The sequence below is a fragment of the Carassius auratus genome, chromosome 13, assembly GCF_003368295.1.
Source record: "Carassius auratus strain Wakin chromosome 13, ASM336829v1, whole genome shotgun sequence".
In the NCBI taxonomy this organism is placed as follows: domain Eukaryota; kingdom Metazoa; phylum Chordata; class Actinopteri; order Cypriniformes; family Cyprinidae; genus Carassius; species Carassius auratus.
In genome coordinates, this window is record NC_039255.1 from 21,468,023 (window position 1) to 21,493,441 (window position 25,419).

The window sequence follows — 25,419 nt, forward strand, 5'->3', positions numbered from 1 at the left end:
TTAATTTATTTTAAAGTAGTGGACGTTAACTCTTGTCGACTTTATCTTAAACTTGTCTTTATAAAATATCTGTTGATAACAAATTATTCATTGCCTCGATTAAAGTCATTATGAGTTATATTTCCCTCTGTTTTGCTCAAATGACTTTTAACTTGCCTTTAATTTGAAGTGTTGTTGTGTTATTATTAGAGCATAATGCACTACCGTGCCGCCGAATACCAAAGAAGAAGAAGAAGTAGTACACTACAGATGTGTTGTGTACTCTGATGCATAAACAAGTCACTATATGTCTACAGAGTGTGTTGTTATTGTCTGTCAGTGGAGAGCAGGCACGGGTAAGATGAATTCAGCTATCGGTGAGTTTCTAAGTTCTTAAGCGTTGTTGCAGTTCAGCAGGTCTGATTCATAAGTGAAGGAATCCGGAAAAACAGGAGACTTTTATCTGTTGGAAGTGTACGCTGCACCGTGATTACAGACTAGAAACAGCTGTTTTCTCTCCCATAATCTCTCTCTCTCTCTCTCTTTCTCTCTCTCTCTCTCTCTCTCTCTCTTTCTCTCTCTCTCTCTCTCTCTCTCTCTCTCTCTCTCTCTCTATAAAGCTTACTTCACTTGTATACTGATTTTAATTTTTTTATTGTGGCACACATTCAAAAATGCTGAGCTATGTTATACTGAGAAACACTTCCTTGCACTGTTTTAAAGATTAAGAGGGCACGTGAATTAATGTGAAAAAACGTGAAAAAAATAAAATAAAATAATGAAGTGCACGGATAAATTATTGATAATAAACATTACAGTATTCCATAAAAAAATAAGAATTTTAAATTTAGATTTCATTGTGACTTTAAAACCCAGCCAGATGCTCACATAGATTTAAAAAAAATAAAAATAATAATAATAATAAAAAATGCTGCTGCCTGAGAAGAACACAAGTAACCTTGTCTGAATAAGAGAAATGAGAAATTACAGACTCGGAGAGTTCATTCGTATATATAGATTTTTCTTCATCTTCTACTTTTGTATTTAGGAGCAAATTATCTGAGCTCCTCTCCACATTCATTTTATTTCTTAAATGCACTGTATGTCAACTGGTTTCTGTCTTTATTTTTTTCCTTAAAAAATCTCAAAAAATTGATTCTTAAGTGAAACATTAGAATTACAGGACAGAGCAGAACTTGTTGCCCTGGTGTCTGTATTTATTAGTCTTAGCAGTATTCTTAGTACCATGGTAATAGTATATATCATAGTACCATAATCTTACCACCAGACACCATCAATGTACCACGGTACCATCACAGTACTCTTTTGTAATGACTAATTGACTTAAAACCCCTTTGTACTACAGTGAACATATTAACCACAGTAACTGTTAGTAAAAGTCTCTTATTTTGCACAATATTTGATTAACTTTCACGAAAAAAAGAAGACAAATGTGCACCATCCATTGATTCCATGAGGTTATTATATGATCAGCTGTATATTAGAGAGTGGAGTCTGTCAGTAATAGTGTGTGTGTGTGTTTGCAGTCTCTTAGGTTGCTGTCGGTCTGGTGTCATGTGACTCAGAGGAGTACAGGAGCATGTGAGTGTGTTGTAATTAAGTGTGAGCGATGCAAGGATGGCATCAGCACTTATTCCAGCATTCCTTGATCAGATCGTCTCTATTGTACTGGTGTGAAATTCTCCATACTGTGAGTAATGCGCTGGAGGTGTGTTCTCACGTGTGCTGTCTCTTGCAGCAGTATGAGTCCTGAGGGTTTACTGTTATCTTCGTTGTGATCTGAGCGTGACTAATCTCACCGAGGGGCCTGCATTCTAGTAAGTTTGAATACTGCTTCTTCTAAACGTTTTATTGAAGTAGTGGCTATGTCTTTGAAAGTCCTTCCTCTTTGTTAGTGGTGGTGAACATGTATGATGCATTAAATAATGTGACGTGAAAGGGAGGCTGCTTTACTTTTTAAAACATTGGGACTTTCCTCAAGAGATCAAGTGCATTATTGGACTAACCGGCAGAACAATCTCACTGCACACAATCTCAGATGTCGTTTTAATCATTCTGAAAGGCAATGAACTGGTTAATTTTTTATGATTCGCTACCAGAACTGTCTCTTACAATAGGGTTACCAGTCTGACTCTAAGCGCAAGATAAAATTATTGTGTTTCGTCTGTGCACTCTGAGGCGCAAGTCACTTATTATTATAATTTTTACATTTTATTTATATTTGTTTTCTTTAATTATAGCTTCCCCAGTTGCAGCTACTTTTTATTATTGATCATTTGCGCCAGTTTCCCAGGAAGTGAGGATTTTGTTCTCTTTATAACACATGGGATGGAAACTGCGATATTCCAATTTTAAGTATAATTTAAAAACACAACTTAGGCTGGAAACATAGCTATAGAGACTTGAGGTAGAACTCTTTTGACAGGGGTCCAAAAAAAAAAAAAAAAAAAAATATATATATATATATATATATATATATATATATATATATATATATATATATATATATATATATAAAAGCCGTGCACATGCAGGCATACTTTTCCTATGTTTTTATTGCTACCCCTCTCCTGTTTTTCTCTCCTCCAGCATTAGTTAATCCTGGTCACCCTCACATCCCTTGGACTCCTCCATTTCCCTCCCTCCGTCCTGTCTCTTAGAGGATGGATGGTCAGCAGTCTCTACAGGCCAGTGTGAACTCCTCTTACATTCCCTCCACCATCTCCTCCATGTGTGACGAAGAGCATTCAGAGGTGGTGGGGGGCGACACTGCCCCTTTGCTCTCCCAACAGCAGCCAGCAGCGCCCCTGGCGGCCCGTCACTGCCCGGAGGATTCCTACAATATGGTGTACATCATATTTTTCCTGATGGGCATCGGCTCTCTGCTGCCGTGGAATGTCTTCATCACAGCCAAACAGTACTGGATCTACAAGTTTAGTAACAGCTCCAGCCCCGCTGCTCAAGAGGAACCTCACAGTGACCTCAGCGTAAGTCTGATCGCCAATTAGAAAACTTTTATTGATTAATTACTAGTGGTTGCACATCATATCGTCAAAAACAGAAGCTTTTATTTTGACAACGTGCATGACTTTTATTTTGAAAAGAAAAATCTAACAACCCATGTTATTTACATGCTTTTTTATTTATAATTTTTGTAAAAAAAAAAAAAATTATCCTGTTAAATTTATGTTTGTTGTACAACAACAACCAAACAGCATGACAGCCGTGGTTGCCAGATATGCACCATGCAAAATACGGTAACACTGTAAGGCATGGCAAATTGGTGCCTGTATATTTTACAACTTCTATAGAATATTAAAGAGTAACTAAACCCTAAACCAACTTTTTTTAGTTAATGATCTATAAGAGTGGGGCTTTATTGGTGCTGTTCATTGTTTAGAGTAACTTTTTTGACATTTGAGTATAAAGTGTTTTAATTCTACAATATATGGTGTAAAAACGTCTGAGTGCTGCCCTCTTCAGGTTGAACGGTGGCTACTGCAGTTGATTTTTCCTATTGGATGTTGCGGTGGCAAGTGACGTAAGCGGTGGCAGGTGACGTAAGCAGTTTCCAGCTCACCACGCCCCTTGGTACGAGCTACCACGCCCTTGACAGTATAAAACCATCTTGTTCTGTCAAAATCACTGTAGTGAGTCAGGAGTTGGAATTGCGAGTATTGCAAACGATCAGGAAAGACTATTATAGCATCTATTTAGCATATCAATTATATAGTTATTTAGATCTTCAAGTCAGCGTAGATTTATCTGAATTTAGTACAGTGGTCAGGTGTGTTGGTGGTTGCGACAGCACGGCTGGACTGCATAGTTTTCCAGCAGACTTGAACATTAGGCGCCAGTGGTTGCATGCACTTGGCCTGGAAGACCGTGAGTTCCCGCCTAGAGCTGGAGTGTGCAAACTGCATTTTACACGGGATTGCTTCTCCAACGCAATGGAGGTGGAGATGGCCACAGCTCGCGCTGAAAAGCGTCGCGATGCGGGAGTTAAGACCGCAGTTTGAGCCAGTTGCTCGAATTGATATGAACAGACACCTCGACATCCTCCACTTCAGGTGAAGGTAGGTGAGAAAAGTCCTCTACTTCAAATGATCGCTCTGTTGCAAAGCTACTTGCGTCATTACAGTCACTCTCCATTTTAGCGACTCTGACAGCAGCTGTCAATCAATCCGTCACTGCGGGTCTCAGGTTCACGCCGCACTCGCTCAGCCCCGCCCTCGGTTCGTCCCCTCTATCTCCGCTGTAGTCTGCCCACTTTTCAGCATTTTTCAAATATTGTCAGTGGGTGGAGTCAGGCTCTGACCAGGGGTTTAGTTACACTTTAAATTACCAATCTTCTTGAGGTACCAAAATCTGCTTTTTACCTCAAAGTTCCCCGATTTATGGTTTATAAAAAGTTAATATTTTGGTTTTGGGAGTTCCCAATAACAGGCTGACATGCATCCAACACATTCATTGTCTTATAATATGCATTTACTTTTACCTTATTTACTCAACGAGTAAACGATTAATTTTTCCAATCACCTCCTTTGCGTGATGCTAATCTTCAGAGATTGGTCTCAGTTTTATTTCATCATGAGCCTGTAAAGCCTGATAAAGCAGTGTTTGTGAGCACAGTGCTGCTTTGTGTACAGCGTTTTCGGGGAAACCAATATTTTTACTGCTCCAACAGCAGCAACTAGTGGCAAAGAATGAATTAGCATTTTCATTCAGGTCCAACTTGAAAAGACCAACAAGTGGGCGGGAAATATGCTAATGTTTCATGTTGACGTCAACATGAAATGGCTTGGGATTCATTTGAAAAATGACTCGTTTAAATGATACATTGTCAACTCTTTCTTTTGAGAGACAATAACTTTATACACGGTGCACTCTTAGATTTAAAACTTTGCAGGATGTTTTCATTCACTTACAGCTGTGTTACACACTGCGTGAAAGGTCATTTTCAGAAACCCATAATAGGGCCACTTTAAAATGTACTGTTAATCACCATAATAATGCAGGTGGTGAAGTAGAAATCAGAGTTCATCTGTGGCCTGTTCATAAAACACAGTTCACAGGGTCACACACACAAATACAAGACACACCAGCAGGGTAACACACTTGTATCTAAAGTAATGCAGTAAACTAAATATCGGAAAATGTAACACAAAACACCCTACTATACATTACTGATAACAAAACTGTGAAGAAACACAGCTGAAATCAAATTCGATCATATGTGATGTGTCACACTTAGAGTTCTGGCCATGCCCCTTTCCTGATTTTTTGCCTTATATGGTAATACATAGTTCTTACTTCAAAACACTGTACATTTGACCATATTTTAACATAGAATTGAATTAAAACCATTTACAGATTTTCACTGTGGTGAAAATAAAAACGTTTCCAATGCAGTTTTGCGAAATATTCCTTTTTCGATTTGCTTGGAAAACCACCTCATGCGAGCGTAAAAACTTTTTGCAAAATTGACGCGTTTCCGTAATTTCAATTTGCGCATATTTAAGGCTAATGGAAATGCACCTAATGACTCAAAAAACAGTGCGGCTATTTGAAAAATAGTAAGTCTTGCACAGTAAATACATTGTGCATCCCAGTGCACAATACTAAAGCGAGTCAGATGACACTGAAAGTATTCGTCTCCGGCACGAGTGTCACCTACTTGTAACCGTGCTGAACAGTTATTTAAAGCAGTCACAACATGTTTCTGCACTTTCTGCTCACCTCAGCATTCTCAAGGTCTTGTGATATCTGACAGAACTGATGTTTCTTTCATATGCAGAAGCACAGGCTCTCTTTTGCTCCTTTAGTGTGATCTAGAGTCACTGAAGCTGAAAACTAGTAATATTGTAAATATTCATAATAACTTACAATAAACATTTGACCCTACAAATACAAAAGGAGCATTGTTTTCAGTCATTTATCTCGTGAGTATCTCCCATATAAAACCTCAGCATGTATCTAGAGTCACTGAAGCTAAAAGCTAGTTACTGTATATTGGGTAGAACCTGACCTTGTTCTGAATCTTATCATTAGGTGTAGTATTATATAATAAGATTAAACTCATTAGAAGTTGTGAGTTCATGGGTACTGCTTCAGTAATCCTTTTTCTGTTTGTCACTCTCACTTCTGCCCAATCTCAGGAAATGGTCAAAGCGAAAGCATAAAAGTAACCAAGTAAGTGATGACAGAATTAAAATCTTTGGCTGGACTGTCCCTTTAAGGGCATTTCTTTCCAAATGATTTATTATTGATATTTTCTGGTATAGTTTAATTCATATTCTGTCATGATTTACTCAGCCTTCTATCATTACAAAACTGTATGACTTTGTTTCTACTGTTGACTATAAAAGAGGATACTTTGAGAAAAACCTAAACGTGTTTTTGTCCGTACAATGCAAGTCATTGGTAACCAAGCCTTTTGGTTACAAACGTTCTACAGAATATTTTTTATATTTAGGTGAACTATCCCTTTAATAGAGCTACTTCAAAAAATACATCAAGCACTGCTCATAGCTTCTCAACTACAGTTTTTTCCCCTGTCTAAAGAGTGAGTTTTTCAGTGGCCAACATCTAGAGGTGATTCATATAATGTCGATACACATTTAAGATAAAAAATTTTTATTGTATACAGGGTTTCCTCAAAAATATATTTGGGAACAGAAAAAGTGTTATGCACTGAGATAGCTGACGCTCCGTTATTATCAGACAATGGTCTCATCATCAAATACTGTCAAATAGCAGGCAGTTAATCAGCCTGAGCAACTTACTCTACCACAACTTGATAAAAATGAATGCCCCATTTGAATACTTCATTCTAACTGGTCAAATGTGGTGTTCAGTGATCAGATGTGTGTGTGTGTGTGTGTATACTGAGCTCAGATTAACTCTCTCAGAAAAAACACTGCCCTGTGTGTCTCTTCACCATTCATCGTTTTGTATTCTTGCATTATAAAAATAACTCCATTCAACATTTCATGCCCATTTATTTATAAAAGAAGTGTTATTTAGTTACGTCCATCACTGATTGTGACACATGGATTGATTATGAGTGATTTATCAATTATTTATTTTTTGGTCTGGTGTGCAGGACTACTTTGAGAGTTACATCGCCATCGCTTCTGCTGTTCCCTCAGTACTCTGTCTCATCCTCAACTACCTCCTGGTCAACAGGTAAAACAAACACATCCACACACTTCACTTTCTGTATTGTCCAGAGCTTGAGATTTAGGATTTCAAATGGTTTGGAATCCACACTTTAAAAAAAATACAGGGGGTGTTCCCCAAAGAACCTGCAGTGACCAGAAGTTTCAATAATCTGAAGAGCTTTATTATTATTATATTTTTTTTTTACAATAAAAACACGTATGTGCAGTGGAAGTTTCCATGTGTTTTCATGGACTCATTAATGCCAACATCAAACATTTATATTTGAGAGTGCAGGAGGGAGATTCGACACTGGTTGAAAGTTAGTATTAGTTTGTCTTCCTTCTTTTTCGAACATTTGCACAAACAAAGCATCTCTGGCTGAGCCTTAATTGAATCAGTTCACACACACACACACACACACACACACACACACAGCGTCCTGTTAAAAAAGTGTACTGTGGTACCTTTGTAACCGTTGCCAATTCCTGTGCTCTTTTAGAGAATAAAGTCTCACTGTGTTTATTTTCTAACGTTACATGTTCATCTCCAGACTTCTCTTTTTTTGTGGTTTGGTTGTGAACATTGAAAATCGTTGAAAATAAGAATTCTGTTATGTGTGAGGACTAACTGAATTGGGATGAGCGGTTGGATCGTACAAACAAGGATGTCGAAAATATTTTAATGCTGACCCACTGCATTGATGTAAACTGTAAACTAAATTAGCTTCAGAACATTCCCTCACTTATTGAAGGAATATTAGCAGCATGTCAACAAGCAGAAGGAAAGTTTTGTCCTTAAAAGCACATTGTTGAATTTCACGAAAATCCATGTTGCATCCATATTTGACCTCAAAGCATGTCATTTCCCAGACTCTCCTTGCAAAGTCTGGGAACCACGAGTCGACCGAATCAAGTTTCCACGCTTGAGTGGTTTCAAACCGCTTGAATGTTCTAAACGTTCTGAACGTTCTAAAAGTGACAATTCCGTCAGCTTCCTGAGCTCTTCTTCCTCTCAGGTTCTCCTCTCGGGTGCGGATACTGGTCTCTCTCCTGGTGATCTTGCTCGTGTTTGTGGTGACCACGGTGCTGGTGAAAGTGGACATGTCTGGCTACAGGATACAGTTTTTTGGGGGAACGCTGGCCAGTGTTGCGCTGGTCAGCGGGGCGTCCAACATCTTTTCTGGCAGTGTGTTCGGTATCAGCGGCCACTTTCCAATGAGAATATCTCAAGCAGTCATATCAGGTACCAGTACATCAGTGCTATTCATCTCTAAATATACAAAAATACAGTTCCACACGCCAACAGCACAATATATAATAGATTCATGAGACTGAGCGTGTGTCTTTTGTCTTCAGGTCAGGCCATGGGCGGCACTTTGAGTGCACTGGCCTCGATCGTAGACCTGGCTGCCTCGAGTGACGTGACCGACAGTGCGCTGGTGTACTTCATCACAGCAGACGTCTTCACTCTCATCTGTATCGTCATGTACCTGCTGCTACCCAGACTGCCTTACTCAAGGTGAGCCAGTTTCCTTAACATGTAGCACAAACCCATTAAAGCTATGACATTTCTATCAGTGGACAGTTTAATCACAATATTTCACTACACTAAACATTTGAACCTACTCTAATAATAATAATAGTAATTATCTCCCATATAAAGTCTCGACATGTGATATTCACAGAGCTCTTTGTTGAAAGATGAGCTGAAAGGGGAAGTGTGGTGCTGGTAGTGAATCCATGAGTTTCGTCAGCGGTCTGGGGTCAAACCGCAGTTTCGTGACACAGTTGTGATGTAGAGATCAGCAGTTGCTGATGTGCCAATATAATATTATTATAGACTTGGGTTAGGGATCTTTGAAAACCCTACATCCACTAAACTCAACCTGATTATCTGCTGATGATCAAATCTGTCAGTCGCAAAAGGAGAAGTGTATCGTTTCCAATACAATCACATTGAAAGGAGACTTTTTCAAAAGGCCAAACATGAAATAAAAGAGCTGTGGATGAAAAATTGAAGTCCATATGATTTTGCATCATATTCCAAATCTTCTAAAACTAGAATTGAGTGAGGAACAGCCGTCAAATCACATTCAGATTTTCATTGTATAGAAAACAGCATCTTGGAGATTCTGCTCAATATCTCCTTTGTTCCACAAAAGGACGAACGCTATAAATGTTTCAGAACAACATGAAGATGATAGAATGAAATGGGATTAAAATGACTGATGTAAGTGCAGTACTCAAAGTTAACATTAAGAGGCACTAGAGTGCTGCTTTTACATGATGTGATTATGTCTAGCACCCAACTTAAAGGGATACTGCACCCCAAAATTTAAAATTTGTCATTAATCACTAAAATTTAGTTCTAAATCTGTAAAAGTTTTGTTCATCTTCAGAGCACAATTTAAGATATTTCGGATGAAAGGCTTGAGGCTGTCCCATAGACTGCCAAGTAAATAACATTAGCTGCGTTTACATGGACCCTACTAATCCGATCGTAATAGGACTAGAAGCACAATCAGAATAAAAATGTCACATGTAAACACGTCAATCCGACTGAATTGGCTCGATCCGAATAAAATTTCGATCAGATTGTAAACGGTGGTTTATCCCTTTTGTAATCCGAGCCAGAGGACATGTAAACACTTGATCGGATTGAAAACCGAAACGGGAAAGTACTGCGCATGTGAAATAGCGTAATGACACATCCCACCAGTCCTTGTTTAAGACTCTCAGACGACCAGTTTTGTGTGCGGGAAGAGGGACTTTTACAAATTTTTTTTTTTTGCTAAAGTAAAGTGCATGTGCTGGTTGTCACCTAATTAAGACCGGAAGTAGATAAATATAACGTGCGCATGTCAAAAGAGTCAATCCGATCAGAAGCTTGTGACATGTAAACGCACACATCAAACCGATCACTTTATTAACCGTTCGTATAAACAATACGTTCGGATTCGTCAATCAGAATGAATTCATTTACATGGAAGTGTCCATGTAAACGCACCTAGTGTCAAGGTCCAGAAAAGTTATAAAAAGCATCGTCAGAATAGTTCATCTGCCATCAGTGGTTCATCCGTAACGTTATGAAGTGACGAGAATATTTTTTGTACGCGAATAAAATAAAAATAATGACTTTATCAGCAATTTGTCTTTATCTGAACCTCTGACTATTCTGACGACGTCTTTCATACTTTTCTGAACCTCTGACTCTGTAACTTACTTGGCAGTCTATGGGACAGTCACAAGCCTCTCGGTTTTCATCCAAAATATCTTAAATTGTGTTCTGAAGATGAGCGGAGCTTTTACGGATTTGGAATGTCATGGTACCGCGTTATTAATGACAAAATGTTCCTTTTGGGGTGGAGTAACCCTTTAAGTAACACTTAATCACAAGCAGTGATTTCATCTATAATGCAAGAGAAGCACTTATGTTTTGTCTGTACCATTGCTTGAAAATCCTTACTTTTAAAAACCTATTTGATTCGATCTAGTCAAAATAGAATAATATTCTGAATATATTCTTGTGGTTTGGGGTCAGTAAGGTTTTTATTTCTTTACTATTATTTATACTTTTTATTTCACTCGTGTGCATTAAATTGATCAGAAGTGACAGTGGAGACATTTATGGTATTACAAAAGATTTCTATCTCAACTGTTTTCAACGTTACTCAAAATAAGAAACGTTTCTTGAGCAGCTAATCATCATACTAGAATGATTTCTGAAAGATTGTGTGAAATGATACTGAAATGATCACAAAAATGAATCCCATTTTAAAGCACATCAACATAGAAAACAGTTATTTTGAATAATCCTAATATTTCACAATGTTACTGTTTTTGCTGTATTTCTGATCCGATAAATACAGATAAAACGACAACACATGAATATTTATGGTCCATTCCCAATACTGAAATAATTTGGGTGAATAAAAATACAAAACAATAAACTCTGCTCTACACAGAGTGGGAAAACAAGCCTGGGCAGTGTAAATAGGTGTGCATTACATTCATTGTTCCTCCTCATAGACATGTTTGCACACCTAAAGGATGTTTAGCTGTTTATGGCTTGATCTGATTTGATACAACTGTGATGCAAAGACACGGTCCTGTCTGCTTTTGTCTTGATAATGTATCTGGAGACTGCTGTGAGACTAGGAGGCAAAAAAAAATCCTTATCCTTATCATTAAATTTGGAAAAAGGGTCATAAACCTATTTTTACACGGATTTATTATTTTTAAGTATTGATTTAAGTAACGTTTTCTTGGAGGTTACACCATTTGACAATCAGAATTAATATAATTTCCGTGACATAAAAGGTAAAGTATCATTATCAGATATTATACCAGTATTAGTAATATATAAGATATTAAACCAGTATCATTTTTAAACACTCGCTGGTCTTTTTGAGGCATGAGACCATTAGGGTCTACAGGGGTCTAAGTTTTATGGTGTTGATTACATCACAATGACTTTTGAAACAAAACACAGATGAAAAGATGATTTGAAAGAAGATTTGCCTTCTTAAAAATATATATATATAACATTTTCAGCCTGAATGATAAATAAATTTAATTATATAAAAAATTAATTTAAATACATGTATAATAATAATAATAATAATAATAATAATAAGCATCATCATCGTCCGTAAAGTTTTAGTGAAATAAAAATACAAATATAAATTATTTTAAATATTTCAGCCCAATTCGTAAATGAATAAAATAATCAGTGAAACTATTATTATTTTTTATTTTTATTTTTTTAAATTTCTTTGATTTTCAGATAGTGACAACTCCCCTACATTTTAGACTTTAAAACCCATAACAACATTTTAATTCAGAAACTGTATTCATTTTGTTTTATAAAAATGTAAATTTTTATAGAAAGATTTGATCAACTATGGTTGTTTGTTTGTCTGGTAAACAAACAAACAAACAAATAAATAAATAGTCAGCAACCATTTATTTACACCACCTTAACATTTTTGACATTTAAATGTTAATTGAGCTATGGAAAATATATTAATCACGGTCAGTGTCTTTCTGTATGTTGTGACATCCCTGATCGTAACGGGACGTCTGTCTGTCTCTCCCTCTTTCAGATACTACATGGAAGTAGCTTCTGTGCCCCGCGGTGAGTCTAACAGCCCCTCTTCTGGATCCGTGCCGCCCCTCAAACCCATCCTGAAGAAGACCTGGCTTCTGGGCAGCTGCGTCTTCTACGTTTTCTTCATCTCCATCATGATTTTCCCTGCCGTCTCCTCGGGAATCCAGTCCATGAATAAAGACTCTGGCAGTCCTTGGGCTACCACATACTTCGTGCCTCTGACTAGTTTCTTGCTGTATAACGTTGCAGACTTCTGCGGCCGCCAGGTCACGGTCTGGTTGCAGGTGCCGGGTCCCACCAGCCGCATGCTGCCATTGCTGGTCGTCTCCAGAACCGCTCTGGTTCCTCTCTTCATGTTCTGCAACTATCAGCCGCGGTACCATCTGCACAGTGTGTTCTTTGCACATGACCTCTTCCCCGTGGTCTTCGTCTGTCTGCTGGGGATTACTAACGGGTACCTGGGCACACTGCCCATGATCTACGGGCCCAAAGTGGTGCCGCGGGAGCTGGCCGAGCCTGCGGGGGTTGTCATGTCCTTCTTCCTCACGCTGGGGCTTGCTGTGGGGTCAGCCTTCTCTGTGGCGCTCGTCCACACTATATGAGTGTAAATGACTGGCCTTTGCCACAAGACTGATCCGTTACACTACAGCACTCAAGAAGACTTTTGCCAATTTAAAAAAAGATATATTTGATAATTTTTTTGTTACAGTTTTTATGCATTTTAATGTTGCCAATAAAATTGATGTTTTTTTTTTCATGTTGTTTTTAATGCTTTTACAATCCTGTTTGCAGTCAATTTAAAGTTGAATTTTATTATTTTTATTTTTCAGAAAATGCACAGTCATGTTCGGGGTAAACTTTGACCTTTATAACAAATCAATTGTATCAAAAGAAGCATTGTATGTTGTTTTCCTGTAATAATACACAGACATACCCTGGTTTTACAGTGCCTTGAGTGTTTTAGTCATGTTTACAATATGTTATGTGTCGTGAAAGTCCATTTTAAGATTCAATGCAAAAAACAAAACAAAACAAAAAAAGCTTAAAAATAGAAAACTGTCATCTTTTTTTATCAAGAAAAGTAAAGATTATGTTTAAATACTTTTATTAACTTTGTAGACAAATATAAATTGTAAAGAATTCAAAATATCTTTAAGTAAATATTTCAAAATATATAATTTTAAGAAGAAAATAAAATTAAGAAAGATTGGGCATTGTTACGTAGCCTACTTGTTTTTCGGTTTAAAGAAACATTACGTTTTTTTTTTTTTTTTTTTTTTTTGTGATTGAAGACCATTAAAAACAAACAGTATCCTGAAATGTCACACTCCTGACCTATTAATGTAATAGACTGCTATTGTCAACTGTGTCTCAGCAAAGGCTGAAAGGGACAACCACAGACAGACCAAAATATCCCACCGGGTCTCCTCAAAAACATGGCATGTAAACACATATTCCTTTAATACTTAATGGGACAACTAAATGGGGAAAACATGACCAGTTTAGTTATCCCTGCGTGTTTAGATAGTAATATAACTGTCTAAAAACACATTGTCCGTCTACTCTTTACTGCATATAACGGCAAGGTTGACTTGCCAGTAAAGTGAAACCAAACTAAAATCAAGCCACAGCCAGACTTAGTTAATATTACGTAACCTTAGTTCCTATTCTGCTCTGTAGTTTATAGTTCCGCAATTGAGGAAGTCTGTAATTAATGTTAATTGTCAGGGTTTTACGAACAACGAATTTAGTAAGGTTTTTAATTTTTTTTTTTTTTTTTTATTTACTATAAATAACCGGCTCTTGAGATTAATTTTGCTCTGGAGACATTTTCCTTACACTGAGTGACTGCGCGGTATGGTTTTGATTTACATAGAAGAACCGACTCATAAGATTCATTCGTTAGGGTTTCGGACGCCAGCATTCGCGCTGTATGATGAATCTCTAAAAAGAACCGACTGATACGATTCACTCGTTCGGGATTCGGACTCCAGTATTCGCGCTGTATGATGATTCTCTAAACAGAACCGACTCATAAGATTCATTCGTTCGGGATTCGGACTCCAGGTTTCGCGCCGTATGATGATTCTCTATAAAGAAGAACCAACTGTATGTCGGTTTCGCGTTGTTGTTCAGTAGCGGTGATGCATATCTGTAATAACAGTAATGTAGTAAACATACTAAACAATTAAACTTATTCTAAATAAAAGCTGCTTCTCGGATTCCAACCCCACAATCTTTACCGCGCTGCCATATCTTAACAAAAGCCAGGTTCACACACCAGGAAGTGACATCATTTGTGTAGGATAACAACAGCACAAGCATCAGTAAGTATTACCAAATAATTTAATATATATATTCTGTGCTGTTAGTTAGTTTGTCTAAATGTAAAACATTACATCACTCTGATAAAATTACAGAAATCTTCCAAAAGATGGTTGAAAATATTAAAACCCTTAACGTTACCTACGCTAATGTTTGCTGAACAGAGACTCATGCTATGTATCCTTACCGATTTCTTACCATTGTGTAAAAAAACAAACAAAAAAAAAACATTATATATATATATATATATATATATATATATATATATATATATATATATATATATATATGACGAAGTGACCAGCATATTTTGGTTGACCCATATATATATATATATAAATACAACATAAATAAGCATAAACATAAAAAAACACCATATACATACACACGCATATCATTTAAGAGGTACAAACAGGAACCACTTAATTAGAAAAAAAGTGTTGTAATTATACGTTTGCTGTGAATCTTACAAACAACAGAAATGTATCCTCAACATTATCATCAACTGTGGTAAATCATTTACTGCTTCGAACACTTTCTCCTTCAGTAATCGTTTACTGTAGAAAATTATTTCGACTTTTGAAAAGCACTGTATTACTGTACACTTTCAGTGCAATGGTGAGAGTGACACATACTACCCTCATATTTATCATTTTAAAGCTTCGTAGCTTTTATGGGTGTGAATAACAGTAATTGTTTAAATGCGTGTGCCTCTCCAGCAGACAGAGGAAGGCCTCATGCAGGACGGGCAGACGTGTGCAGACATGGAGGAGTCAGTGCCGTGTTTCGGGACCCCAGGCCCCACGGTCACCTTCCATCACCTCCGCTACCACGTCACAGAACGACTGGGGATGTTCAGTAGGGAGTGGGTTGAAAAGGACATCCTCAAAGATGTCAGGTAAAGGTTTGCCATGTTCTACTAGTCTACATCTTGAACACACACTCATTCTTTAAGTGTAAACCTGCAGGTCTTGAGAAACATAAATTCAGTCAAACTTCAGACTGGTAGTGTTTCTCCTCACCACCCAAGAAAATAGCCCCCAATTAATGAAAGCAGTCAGTTTAGATCTGACATGTACTGGGCTGCACATCTGTATTTTCCTGTATTTAGCCTGAGAGGGAAGAATTGGGATCTGAACGACTCAGTTTATCTTAAATGAAATACATTGGTTTATATCTACATCAAATCAGTCATTCTGCTCTCTAGATAGTCAAAAACCCATATCTGCCTCACACTGTTAATGAACAACAGTTTTTAATTCTGTGTTTATGGGTATTTTGCATAGTTAATTTCTGACGTGTATGAAGGAGAATCAGTGATCCTAAGAACTTCTCTAGTTCAAAGCTGTCCAAAAAGTGCTGTTCTCCATCTGTTACAGTGGTATCATGAACCCTGGAATGAATGCTGTTATGGGCCCGACTGGAAGTGGAAAAACATCGTAAGTGCATGCTCATTTATTTCTGTTACACTAAAAATATAATTGTATTCGATAAAAATATCAAGGCAGCTGGAATCCTTCTTGAAGATCGACATCAAAAGCAAGTGTTTCAAGCTCTTTATTTTGACAAAATCATTTTTCTTTGTTAGTCACTGTGTATTGACTCGTAAATGCCAAGTTTGTTAGAATAGTTAGTATTGTCTGTTTGCAGATACTTTATCTAAATCAGTGAGATCCATGCACATGCAGTTATCTCTGGATAGTTTACGCAAAAATGGTATTCTGTCCTCATTTACTCGCCCTCTTGTCGTTTCAAGACAAGTGGAAGTCAATGGGGCCCAAAGTTGTTTGGTGTCTTCGTTCTTCAGAACGTCTCCTTTTGTATTCGGCAAAAAAAAGTCATTCAACATAAGGGTGAATAAATCATGGCAGAATTTTTGTTTTCCCTTTTTCAATTTATTTTTATTTTTTCTTCTTCTTTTAAAAACCTGCCTTTTAATAAGTAGTTATTTTCATTTACAGTGCATGGCATTAATTACAGTGTGTCTGTGTTCAGGCTCCTGGATGTCATTGCGGGACGGAAAGATCCTAAGGGCCTAAAATCAGGCCAAGTTCTGGTGGACAACACCACTGTGACCTCTGACCTCAGACTGTGCTCTGCTTATGTAGTTCAGGTGGGGCGATGATACTCTCTGTGGCCTTCTAAAAGACATATTACCAAAAACTGATATATGGACCTCTGTTCAGAGCTTTGGTTAGATTTATTTACATTTTTTCATGTTTTTGAAATGTTTTTAACTCTTTAATGCTCAATAAGGCTGCATTAAATAATATTTCCTTCAGAAATCATCTAATATGCTGATTTGCTGCTCATGAAACATTTCTTCTTATTATCAATGTTGAACAGTTTTGCTGCTTCGTATTTTTGTAGATACTGTGATGAATGGAAAGTTCAACATTAATCTGAAGATGGGCCGCATTTATTTGTAGCATTATGATTGTCTGTACTGTCACTTTTGATCAATTTAATACAATTAATATTTCTTATTATTCCTTATTGTATCATATTTATCTTACACAGTAGTGATTGTATGAGAATTGGTAGATAATTAGAAATTAATATGATGAAATCATGCATGTTTTTATCTTCTTTTGTCTTTCAGAATGACATCCTGATGGGAACTCTGAGTGTAAGAGAGAACTTAGCATTCTCTGCCAATCTTCGCTTGTCACGCAAAGAGTATTCCTCCGCTGACAAGAAGATGAGGGTCGACTCCGTCATCCAGGAGCTCGGCCTGAAAGATTGCGCAGATACGAAGGTAATACTCTTCAGCCTTGTGTGTGTGTGTGTGTGTGTGAATGAACTGGGTCAAGGTCATGTGTGCTGCATTCACACAAAAACAACTTCCAGAACAACAACAGTAGGGTTGAGCGCTCTGTCAGTATATCCCGTGTGATAGTAGGAGTCTTGCATTGTTCTCCTCAGATCGGGACCATGTTTTTGCGTGGTATTTCTGGTGGAGAGAAGAAGAGGTGCAGCATTGGGATGGAGCTCATCACGTCCCCTTCCCTCCTGTTCCTGGATGAGCCCACCACAGGCCTGGACGCCAACACTGCCAACTCCATCATGGGACTGCTGCAGAAGTATTAGATAAGCCCTAAACCCTGTAAACAAATTGAAATGGAGCCATTTATATATCCTTTAGACAATCTCATATTTGATACGTTAGGTTTTTATGCCTCATGTATTACGATATAGGACAGTGGTTCTCAAACCTGTCCTGGAGCATTTTGTAAGTCTCCCTCAATTATCACACCTGATCTAACTCATCAGCTCATTAGTGGAGACTGGAAGACCTGAAGATATAGGGAGACATACCAAACATACTGTGCTGGGAAAAAATCACCTTGATTTTATTCAGGCTGTGCAAAAAATATGCAGTTTGGTGCAGTTGCTTAATATTTAATTGGCCAAAAAGTGAAATTCAGATTCAGCCTGTAATGTAAACGAGCAAGATCTTTATGACAGTATAGCAGCCTACTTACAGAAAATGAGCGATGTACAAATAAACACTTCTCAGAGCCTGATGTATCATATCTAATATATTTTAACATATATGCAAACACGTGAACAATGACCTAAAACGCATTTTTAGAATAACACTAAAAGGACTTTTACTCGTTGAAAAGTACGAACTCTCATTCTGACAACAAAAGGCATGTAGTAGAAAGTTTTGATAAATGAGAGGCTTTAGAAATGTGTGCATCATATATTCACAGGCTTATAATGTTAATATGCAGAGACAGTAATAATAATAATAAGCCGTTTCTAGAATACTTTACCCTTTTTTACAGAAGTGTAAAGTGCATTGGGTTTATTCTTTTAAAACGCTGTACATGCTTCATATTTCTATGTTGAAACCCTCCAGTGTATATTATTCCCAATGCGGTCCATTGAGAGTGCATTACTGTACATGTATTACTGTGCTTCAAACTGAGAGATTAGTCAAAATAATAATGTGTGGTAAATGACTGCATGTCAAAGATGAGTTAAAATTGAGTTTGAACCCCCAGACAATTGCACAACATTTGACATGTTGTTGTTGTTTTACTATAGCTGTCAGTAGAAACGTCATTCCCCTTCAAATGTAAAGCACTGACACAAACGAACTGTTTCTGTCTGTTTTGATCAAGAGAAATGCAGAGATTGATGTGCTGATCATTTGTCGTTTTGTTACTCAGGCTCTCCAAAAAGGGTAAGACCGTGATCTTCTCCATTCACCAGCCGCGCTACTCCATCTTCAGCCAGTTTGACCACCTCACTCTCATGAATAAAGGAGAAATCATCTACGCTGGGGCCGCCAACAAAGCCATCGGCTACTTTGAGAACTTGGGTACTGACAGACATACTACTTGTTCAAAATAATAGCAGTACAATGTGACTAACCAGAATAATCAAGGTTTTTAGTATATTTTTTATTGCTACGTGGCAAACAAGTTACCAGTAGGTTCAGTAGATTGTCAGAAAACAAACAAGACCCAGCATTCATGATATGCACGCTCTTAAGGCTGTGCAATTGGGCAATTAGTTGAAAGGGGTGTGTTCAAAAAAATAGCAGTGTCTACCTTTGACTGTACAAACTCAAAACTATTTTGTACAAACATTTTTTTTTTTTTCTGGGATTTAGCAATCCTGTGAATCACTAAACTAATATTTAGTTGTATGACCACAGTTTTTTAAAACTGCTTGACATCTGTGTGGCATGGAGTCAACCAACTTGTGGCACCTCTCAGCTGTTATTCCACTCCATGATTCTTTAACAACATTCCACAATTCATTCACATTTCTTGGTTTTGCTTCAGAAACAGCATTTTTGATATCACCCCACAAGTTCTCAATTGGATTAAGGTCTGGAGATTGGGCTGGCCACTCCATAACATTAATTTTGTTGGTTTGGAACCAAGACTTTGCCCGTTTACTAGTGTGTTTTGGGTCATTGTCTTGTTGAAACAACCATTTCAAGGGCATGTCCTCTTCAGCATAGGGCAACATGACCTCTTCAAGTATTTTAACATATGCAAACTGATCCATGATCCCTGGTATGCGATAAATAGGCCCAACACCATAGTAGGAGAAACATGCCCATATCATGATGCTTGCACCTCCATGCTTCACTGTCTTCACTGTGTACTGTGGCTTGAATTCAGAGTTTGGGGGTCGTCTCACAAACTGCCTGTGGCCCTTGGACCCAAAAAGAACAATTTTACTCTCATCAGTCCACAAAATGTTCCTCCATTTCTCTTTAGGCCAGTTGATGTGTTCTTTGGCAAATTGTAACCTCTTCTGCACATGCCTTTTTTTTAACAGAGGGACTTTGCGGGGGATTCTTGAAAATAGATTAGCTTCACACAGACGTCTTCTAACTGTCACAGTACTTACAGGTAACTCCAGACTGTCTTTGATCATCCTGGAGGTGATCATTGGCTGAGCCTTTGCCATTCTGGTTATTCTTCTATCCATTTTGATGGTTGTCTTCCGTTTTCTTCCACATCTCTCTGTTTTTGCTCTCCATTTTAAGGCATTGGAGATCATTTTAGCTGAACAGCCTATCATTTTTTGCACCTCTTTATAGGTTTTCCCCTCTCTAATCAACTTTTTAATCAAAGTACGCTGTTCTTCTGAACAATGTCTTGAACGACCCATTTTCCTCAGCTTTCAAATGCATGTTCAACAAGTGTTGGCTTCATCCTTAAATAGGGGCCACCTGATTCACACCTGTTTCTTCACAAAATTGATGACCTCAGTGATTGAATGCCACACTGCTATTTTTTTGAACACACCCCTTTCAACTAATTCAACTAATTGCCCAATTGCACAGCCTTAAGAGCGTGCATATCATGAATGCTGGGTCTCATTTGTTTTCTGAGAATCTACTGAACCTACTGGTAACTTGTTTGCCACGTAGCAATAAAAAAATATACGAAAAACCTTGATTATTCTGGTTAGTCACATTGTACTGCTATTATTTTGAACAATACTGTACGTGATTCGCAGTGATTCGCTCATCTCTGCGATTCTCAGACTTGTGTCAATCGTAGGTTACAAGTGCGAGCCATTCAACAACCCGGCGGACTTCTTCCTGGACGTCACGAACGGAACCGTCCTTCCTCAAATACACAACGATAAATCAGGTGCTGAACGTTTGGTTTGAAAGAAATGATGCTACATCGTAAGAAACCTATTAATTTGACACAACATTACCATCTCAATGAGCAGGACTGGAGGCAGACTGTATTATTCAAATCAGCATCCAGGACTGGAGGTTTTATCTGAATATGTATCAATAGTGTTGAAACTTTAGAAGGACATTTCTTGAGGTTTTTGGACCACTCTGTGATCAGCTAACCCCTTCTGTGTTTGGTGTGTTTTTAGAGAAGTGTAGCAACAGTGAGGAGACGGAAGAAAATGAGAACCCTCTGGCCGTCATTTACAGGCAGTCCCCTCATTTCCTCACAATAAAAGACAGACTCGATCAGATTTCAGATGGGCTTGACCCTGAGGTCACTAAAGGTGACGGGGTCGGTTACGCCACACCTTTCTATTACCAGGTATGTAGAAGCAGAAGGCAGATGACCAGGTCTCTGTACATGTGTGGTGATTCTGTCCATGTTGCAGCTCATGCTGGTGAGCGGCCGCACCGTAAGAAACATCTTGAGGAATCCGCAGACGTCCTACGCCCAACTCTTCCTCAACATCTTCTTTGGTATTTTGGTGGGACTGATCTACTACCAGATCCCACACACTTTACCAGAGGCTCTTCAGAACAGGTGAGCACCTGCTGCCAGATCCGGGACTCAAAAGTACCCAAATGACACAATTTACAGTTTCAATTCATGGTGCAGAAATTAAAGAATGTAAATGGAATGGAATGAAGTGAGGTCAGAAAAATGAACCCTTTAAAAGCCTGAAGAATGGCACTTTCCTCACTTGTAAAAAGCTTTCAGATCACTGACTGTCTTCGGTTTTCACGTTGCAACTGCTTTCTTCAAATTCTGCAAAGTTTTGATGATGTTAGTGATTTTGGAGGCCTTAGAAAGTCATGTATCCAATATGATTGGATTTATATATATGTATATACAATCAGTAATTTAAAGCTGCACTAGATAACATTTGTAAATATATATTTTTTCCATATTTATTAAACCTGTCATTATGTCCTGACAGTAGAATATGAGACAGATAATCTGTGAAAAAAATCAAGCTCCTCTGGCTCCTCCCAGTGTCCTATTGCCATTTGCAGAAAGCCATGCGCTCCCGGTAAAAAATAATCAATCAGAGCTGCGGTCTATAACTTTGTTTGTGTTCAAAATGTAGAAAAATGTATATAATAAGCGAGTACACCATGAATCCATTTTCCAAACCGTGTTTTTAGCTTGTCCTGAATCACTAGGGTACACCTATAATAAGTGTTTATATTCAGACTATTTTAGATTGCTTCGGGGGTACCGCGGCGGAGTAACCCAGTACCTTTGTGATTCTTCATAGACATAAACAGAGAGAAGTAGTTCCGGCTACGATGTTCTTCCGCAAGACGCAAGCAGTTCTGTTTATTAACCGCTAGAGCGTCAAAAGTTCCCTACTGCAGCTTTAAGCTCAATTATTTTTCCACACATAAGGACTGTACCTATTGCTCCTGTGTTTAAGCCGTTATTGTGAAAGCTTGTATTTGTTGTCTCTGTTCAGAACGGGAGCTTTCTTTTTTCTGGTCATTAACATGGTGTTTGGCAATCTGTCCGCGGTGGAGCTCTTCATCAGCGAGAGAGTGCTCTTCATGTGAGTTGACCTCCAAACGTTAGCTTTCCAAACTCTTATTCCAGTCAGACAAACGTTCCTCTCACCCGCAGCCACGAGAACTCGAGTGGCTTCTACCGCACCTCGGTCTACTTCCTGTCCAAAGTGTTTGCTGACCTCATACCCAACCGCATCCTCCCCGTCTTCATCTTTTCTGCCATCCCGTACTTCATGATGGGCGAGTAGAGTCACTATCTTCTAAAATACATTCTTGGGGAATATTTTAGAAGGTATTGTATGTATTCTTCTTCATAAAGACAGTCCCATAGTGCACTGTGTCCAGATCAGAGAAAACATCCAAGCTGGCCAATGAAATCTTGATACTTTATTAGTGGAGTAATGTAAGGAAAAGTGAACGAGAGTCACTGGGTGTTGCCATTTCGGTAATGTCCATTTTTACAAAAGTGACCAGAATAAAAAAAGATGATTTTTTTTTTTATTTGCTGTATCTATAACATGACACTGTTTTAATGCGCTTGGTCTCAGGTCTGAAGCCTGAAGTGGAGGCCTTCTTCCTGTACTGTTTGACCATGAGTATGGTCAGTCTGTCAGCGGTGAGCTTGGCTTTCCTGGTCAGTGCCAGCGTGGGCTCCTTCGCCATGGCTAACATCCTCATCGCAATGCCTTATGTCTTCATGATGGTCAGTTTAGCCGAACGGAAGTGATTTACAGACATCTAGATTGAATGCTTTTTCAAATTGGTTCGGTTCGCTGTTCTGAACATTTCAAAATGTACCAAAATTATGAAACTTCTGATTGTTTTAATGCACAATTGTATATGACCAAATAAACCAAACGAATGGAGACATGCCAGGTTTAAAAAGAAGCGCTTCAAACGCACCAGCTGTAAACATGACCTTAGATTCCAGTTGTATGAGGTAAACAGCAATTAAAGGCATAGTTCACCCAAAAATTACAATTCTGTCATAAAAATTCCTCACCCTCGTGTCGTTCCAAACTCGTAATCCTTCGTTCACCTTTAGCACAAAATGTAAGATATTTCTGATGAAATCCAAGAGCTTTCTGACTCTGAAAAGACAGCAGTTTCATGACATTATAGTTGAACCACCATTTTATTTGATTTTGTTCGTAGAGGTCCTTACTACCTTTCTGGGTTTTGGACGTGACCGTTGCGTTGCTGTCTAATCAGAGTCAGAAAGCTTTCGAATTTCATCAGAAATATCTTCATTTGTGTGTTGGAAAATGCATGAAAGTGTTACGGGGTTGGATCTACATGAGGAATTGATGACAGAATTTTCATTTTTGGGTGAGCTATCCCTTTAATGAGATAAAGGTCACGTGTATGGTTTAATCTCACAGGTTTTCCTGTCCTGTGTCTTCCCAGGTGTTTGGAGGTTTCCTAGTTAACCTGAATTCGATGCTGAGCTGGATGTCCTGGCTGAAGTGGGCCAGTATATTCCGATATGGCTACAATGTAAGAGCATAAAACCCATTACAGTCCAATCAGGACCGTCTTTATGTTTGCATTTCAGCAGTAATCCAACCAAAGTTTCTCTCTTCAGGCACTTGCCATCATTGAACTAAAAGATCAAGTCTTTACCAGTAACTACACCAGGTAAGACTCACTCACACTCGGTAGCGCCACCTACTGAAAAAACAGAGCTAGTCCTCAAATCTGGTTTGTGAGATCCACATTCCTGCAGGGTTTATCTCTAAAGAGTTTGTTAATCGATGTCTTGAGGATCATTGGAAAATCATTGTTAGGTTGGTTTGATTAGGGTTGGAGCTGAACTCTGGTCTAGATGAAGTGAGTAATGTGTTTAAGCTGCAAACTCTCTCTGTCTCTTACCAGCAGTTTGAGAGGTGACGTGTACCTGGATCATCAAGAGATCGACCACAGCACGTGGGGCTTTTGGCAGAACCAGGTCGCTCTGACAGGCATCATGTGCGTGTGTCTGATTCTTGCCTATGTGCAGCTGTGTCGGATTAATCGCTGGAAGTGAAAGAATGACACTGGTTGGGTAATCAGTCTCATTTTTTTATTTATTTTGAACCCTGAAATCAGGAAAACACACATGTACAGTGAAATGTGTCAGCCACGCAGAATCCACAACTCGCTACCTCATTTTCTTCACACCTGCTACCTCCAAAACTACCTGTGGCATGAAGTATAAAACTGCTTGAACTTTTTCAATGTTTAATCTGATATAAAAAATGCAAAACAAAAATCAAACGTCTGCTTTTATTTTGATTGGTTTGGCAAATTCCCTTCAAGCCAAATTGCATTCGGTCTTGTATCTATTGCCAAAGTGGCACAGTTAGTAATGGCATTAAGTAAAACACACTTGTAGAATTACGTTTTTATACGTCGACACATGGAGGTTGTACTCCAGCTGAATACTGAGATCTGCCTCCATGTTGTTAAACGTGGCACATTCAGACAACCAACTTGAACTCAGGATTTTTCCTCTGTCATGCAAAGCTCCTGATCTCAAGGGTTTCTATTGAAATGAGCAGACTTAGAAATTTCACAGAGCAACAGAACCAACACTTTAACAGACTGCACAGGGTTCATATGATGGGATTTCAAGTTTTCCTTTCTCTTTGAAGAGTTACACACTATTCGTGAATAAATCAGGACAAGGAGTGTTTCCTGTGAAGGTATCCTACAATGCCGGTGTTTCTATTAAATGCTGACTCACAGTCTGTAAGTACGTTATCATATGTAAAGGATTTGTCAATGATGATTCAAACACTTAAAAAGATAATTCATACTCAAATTATGTCCCTAATGGATGCAACTAATGCCTTATTTGTAATTTGGCTATGCATGGCATCGCAGTATAGTAATGGGCATATCATTTCTGTCATATGCTTGAGGTATTCAGCCAATCACAGCGCACTGAATAACTGGCCAATCAGAGCACACCTCGCTTTTCAGACTGATGAGCTTTGTAAAAAAAAAAAAAAAAAAATTTTAACCTTAAACTGCAAGGATTACACCAAATAACTTTTTTTTTTTAGCAGCATCATATGAGCCCTTTAAGAAAGGTGGGGTTTAAAGCAGAC

At 38.2% G+C, this 25,419-nt stretch overlaps 2 protein-coding genes across 7 annotated transcripts; both read left to right on the forward strand.

The window, feature by feature from the left end:
* The first annotated feature begins 167 nt into the window (after positions 1-167).
* LOC113113014 (equilibrative nucleoside transporter 3-like) lies at positions 168-13,222 on the forward strand. Of its 4 annotated transcripts, none has more exons than XM_026279103.1 (8): positions 168-356; positions 1,527-1,581; positions 1,739-1,817; positions 2,590-2,987; positions 7,106-7,188; positions 8,180-8,406; positions 8,520-8,682; positions 12,269-13,222. In XM_026279103.1, the coding sequence occupies exons 4-8, from the start codon at positions 2,664-2,666 to the stop codon at positions 12,873-12,875; spliced, it is 1,404 nt and encodes a 467-aa protein (XP_026134888.1). In that variant the 5' UTR covers positions 168-356; positions 1,527-1,581; positions 1,739-1,817; positions 2,590-2,663; the 3' UTR covers positions 12,876-13,222. The 4 variants fall into 4 exon arrangements, with proteins under 4 accessions (XP_026134888.1, XP_026134890.1, XP_026134889.1 ...); XM_026279105.1 differs by having other exon boundaries at positions 1,742-1,817; XM_026279104.1 differs by having other exon boundaries at positions 168-335.
* Positions 13,223-14,307: 1,085 nt separating this feature from the next.
* On the forward strand, positions 14,308-24,585 carry LOC113113016 (ATP-binding cassette sub-family G member 2-like). Of its 3 annotated transcripts, none has more exons than XM_026279109.1 (16): positions 14,308-14,600; positions 15,318-15,496; positions 15,978-16,037; positions 16,594-16,711; positions 17,201-17,356; positions 17,524-17,681; positions 18,780-18,931; positions 20,637-20,729; positions 20,971-21,146; positions 21,214-21,365; positions 22,282-22,371; positions 22,443-22,567; positions 22,876-23,030; positions 23,735-23,824; positions 23,913-23,965; positions 24,203-24,585. In XM_026279109.1, the coding sequence occupies exons 2-16, from the start codon at positions 15,336-15,338 to the stop codon at positions 24,351-24,353; spliced, it is 1,890 nt and encodes a 629-aa protein (XP_026134894.1). In that variant the 5' UTR covers positions 14,308-14,600; positions 15,318-15,335; the 3' UTR covers positions 24,354-24,585. The 3 variants fall into 3 exon arrangements, with proteins under 3 accessions (XP_026134894.1, XP_026134895.1, XP_026134896.1); XM_026279110.1 differs by having other exon boundaries at positions 15,321-15,496; XM_026279111.1 differs by having other exon boundaries at positions 24,206-24,353.
* The last annotated feature ends 834 nt before the right edge of the window (positions 24,586-25,419 follow it).